The sequence below is a fragment of the Triticum aestivum genome, chromosome 7D, assembly GCF_018294505.1.
Source record: "Triticum aestivum cultivar Chinese Spring chromosome 7D, IWGSC CS RefSeq v2.1, whole genome shotgun sequence".
NCBI lineage: Eukaryota > Viridiplantae > Streptophyta > Magnoliopsida > Poales > Poaceae > Triticum > Triticum aestivum.
Genome location: NC_057814.1, coordinates 535,725,543 through 535,728,679, shown reverse-complemented (window position 1 = coordinate 535,728,679; position 3,137 = coordinate 535,725,543). Strand labels below are relative to the sequence as shown.

General features: G+C 47.9%; 1 protein-coding gene across 2 annotated transcripts in view; it reads right to left on the bottom strand.

The window, feature by feature from the left end:
- Positions 1 to 2,878, bottom strand: part of LOC123163868 (GATA transcription factor 20) — an 8,759-nt gene extending 5,881 nt beyond the window's left edge. For both annotated transcript variants that reach the window (XM_044581270.1, XM_044581269.1), the window contains exons 1-4: positions 2,318 to 2,878; positions 2,098 to 2,211; positions 1,858 to 1,989; positions 1,460 to 1,743 (exon numbers count right to left, since the gene is read on the bottom strand). In XM_044581270.1, coding sequence (XP_044437205.1) covers positions 1,627 to 1,743; positions 1,858 to 1,989; positions 2,098 to 2,211; positions 2,318 to 2,743 — 789 coding nt within the window. In that variant the 5' untranslated portion in view covers positions 2,744 to 2,878 and the 3' untranslated portion in view covers positions 1,460 to 1,626. The remainder of the gene's footprint in view (positions 1 to 1,459; positions 1,744 to 1,857; positions 1,990 to 2,097; positions 2,212 to 2,317) is intronic.
- Between the last annotated feature and the right edge of the window lie 259 nt (positions 2,879 to 3,137).

The following is a 3,137-nucleotide window of genomic DNA, read 5'->3' as shown; positions in this document are numbered from 1 at the left end:
AAGGTGTGCCTCCCGTTCTCATCTCACTTCTCCCCAGCCCTCCTCTGCTCTTTCTTCCACCTCTCCCAGTGCTCTGTTCCTCCCAGCAGTGTAGCTAGATGTGCTTAACTGCTCCTTCTCTGCATCTGTTTCCTCCCAAATCTGCTTATCCACCCACAAGGCAGCAGCCCCACCACCACTTCTCTCCTTCCCCATGCTTGATCTGGTTGCTCCGTGATTTGTCTCTTCTCTCTTTTTCTTTGACGGCTGATTGGACCTTCTCTCAGTGTTGCTCCAGTAGCCAGGTGTCTCTGCTCTGATGGATCCTGTGGCTGATAATGCTTATGGTCTATCAAATGATCCCAGGAGAAGAGCTACATCCGACGATCCAGCTAGGACGTATGGTTCTGGCCAGATTTAGTGAGGAAGATCTAGCTTGACAGTCCATATGTTCGATTTAGAGAGCTACATCCGACGTTGGTAACAGTTTATTTATGTTAATGCTAGTTGTTAAATCGCCTAATTGGCTACCATATATTGTATATGTATGTGTCTAAGGCGTCACCTCGCCTTACGCTTTAGCGCTTAAAAGGTGATACGCCCCCAGAGCCTCGCCTCACCTTACCGCCTTAAAAACATTGATCCTGGAAACCATGTCTAAATCAAGGAGTGCCACACTAATATTGCAACCGACAAGAATCACATCATACTGGTAATGCTTGACACGAGACTAATAAAGTGACTAGAGGCAATTTATCAATGTTCATACTCCCTCCATTTCAAAATACATTGCATATTAGTTTATCCTAAGTTAAACGTTGTAAAGTTTGATCAAATTTAAAGAAAAAATTATCGACATCCACAATACCAAATCAATATCATCACATCCATCATGACATTTATTTTCATATTGTTGACGTCGATGCTTTTCTATAAACTTGGTCAAACTTTACAAATATGCATTTTGAAATGGAGGGAGTACTGAACAGAGTTTTCTAAGAAAAAACTATGGTTGTGCAGATGTGGTAACACAACCTGACAATTATAAATTGCTATATATGATACGCTACAAATCATTTGGCTCTGGTAAGAACGTAGTATCACAGGATACTGCAATCTATGTCGTGATCATGGAAACCATGTCTAAAGAAAGAAGTGCTACACTAGTATTACAACTGACGAGAAACGCAGCATAACGGTGATGTTTGACATGGTACACACTAATCAAGCGACCAGAACAACTAGAGGCAGTTAATCAATCTTCATACTGAACAGAGTTTGTTAAGAAAAAAGCTACGATGTGCATATGTTCCCAAGAAAATCATGGCAAAATAACATGCATAAGGAATGTAGCATATTCCAATGTATATTGTCAAATTTGGCGACTCCCAACACAACAAACTTAAAGTATTTCAGAAATTTTCCCCAGACAACATTTCAGACATAATTACTGGAATTCCCAGTCAACAACTATACCAACCTTAGTGCAAGTTTCTTCCAAACAGTAGTATAACAGATCTTCTTAACAAAGTCCTGCATTTTCAGCTTCTCCCTAAATCTCATCAATGGTGCCACCACTGGAAAATTCAACCTCTGAAGCAGGGTAAATTCGACCTCTGCCGCATGTGAATCATCCAGCACATAATCTTACCAAACATGGTCTATAGACTGTAAAAATAGTCTGTATGGAACTGATGGTGATGCTCCACCACCAATGCCTGGGTTGAGCTCGTTTCCCCCGAGCAGCGAAAGTAAAGCTTGCATCTGCAACAGCAATCAAAGATACTATCACCTTGCAATATCATTCAAGGCTACTGAATCACGTACAAAAGGCAGAGAAGGAAAAATTATACTAATTGTAAACGGCAAGAGACGGACCTTATCAGGGAATACAGGGTCGAACACGTCGATCCAGCATATCAAGGGTTCAGTGAGCTGGTTGTTGGCACATGGCAGAGCCGTAGAGACCGTCAGCTCCATTCCCCCCAGCAGCGAAAGTACAGCTTGCAACTGCGACGGCAATCAAAGAAATTACTACCTTGCAATATCATTCAAGGCTAGTACTAAATCATGTGTGAAACAGGCAGAGAAGACAATTTGCTAACTCGAGGGACGGACCTTATCAGGGGATACAGAGTCGAAGTCGTAGCTCCCGTGCAGGAACTCCATTTTGAGCTCAATCCTAGGGACCATCAGCTCCCTTCCCGCGAGCGACAAAAGTACATCTTGCACCTGCGACAGCGATGAAATACACTAGCACCTTGCAACATCGTCCGAGACTACTGAATCACGTAAAAAAAAGGCAGAGAAGACAGCTTGCAGAGCACAAGGGATGGACCTCGTCAGGGGTTACAGAGTCGAAACTGCACTCCTGGCCCCGGAAGGTCATGGTGAGCGTGTTGCGCGCGGCGGGCGGCACAGTCGTAGAGTCCGCCGGATCCAATCGCCCCTGCAGCGAAAGTGCAGCTTCCACCTGCGACACCTTGTCAGGGGAGGCGGACATGAAGATGTGCACAACGCCCCGGAAGCACAGGGTGAGCAGGTTGCGGCCGCAGCCGCAGGAGAGGTGCGCCTCCCCCAGGTCCTCGATGTCCATCGGGACGACCTCCCCGTCGCTGCCGTGCTCATGCTCCTCGTCCCCCTCGCCCTCCTCCTCCTCCTCCATCTCGTCCTCGTACGCGTCCTCCGCCTCCACGGGCGCGAGGTCGTCGAACACCGCAGCCGGCTGCGGGGGGAACTCGGGGCCCCAGAACGACGGTGCCATGGCGAGGGATCGGATCGGATCGGGCGACGGGGATGGAGATGGGGGCGGATGGATTGGTGTGGTGGGGTTTGGATCTGTTTTCGGTGTGGACTGTGGAGTGGCGGAAATGGAAACGTCAACGCGGCGACTGGTCCGTGGGCCTCAGCCGTCCCCGTCTCTCATACGGGTAGCGTGCGTCCCCACCCCGTCACCCCACCGTCCCCGGATGTGCCAAAATGCAGTTGCACTTTTTGGAGGATGGAGCGCGCATGTCTCACGTGCTATTTAGCCTAAAAAAATTATAATTAATAAAGGCATTTTCAATCGCGGGGAGCAGTCCCAGGATATGCATGCAGGAGGCCGTCATCCAACGCTGCCCGCATACATCCGGCCAACGATTCAAACTAATTGGACG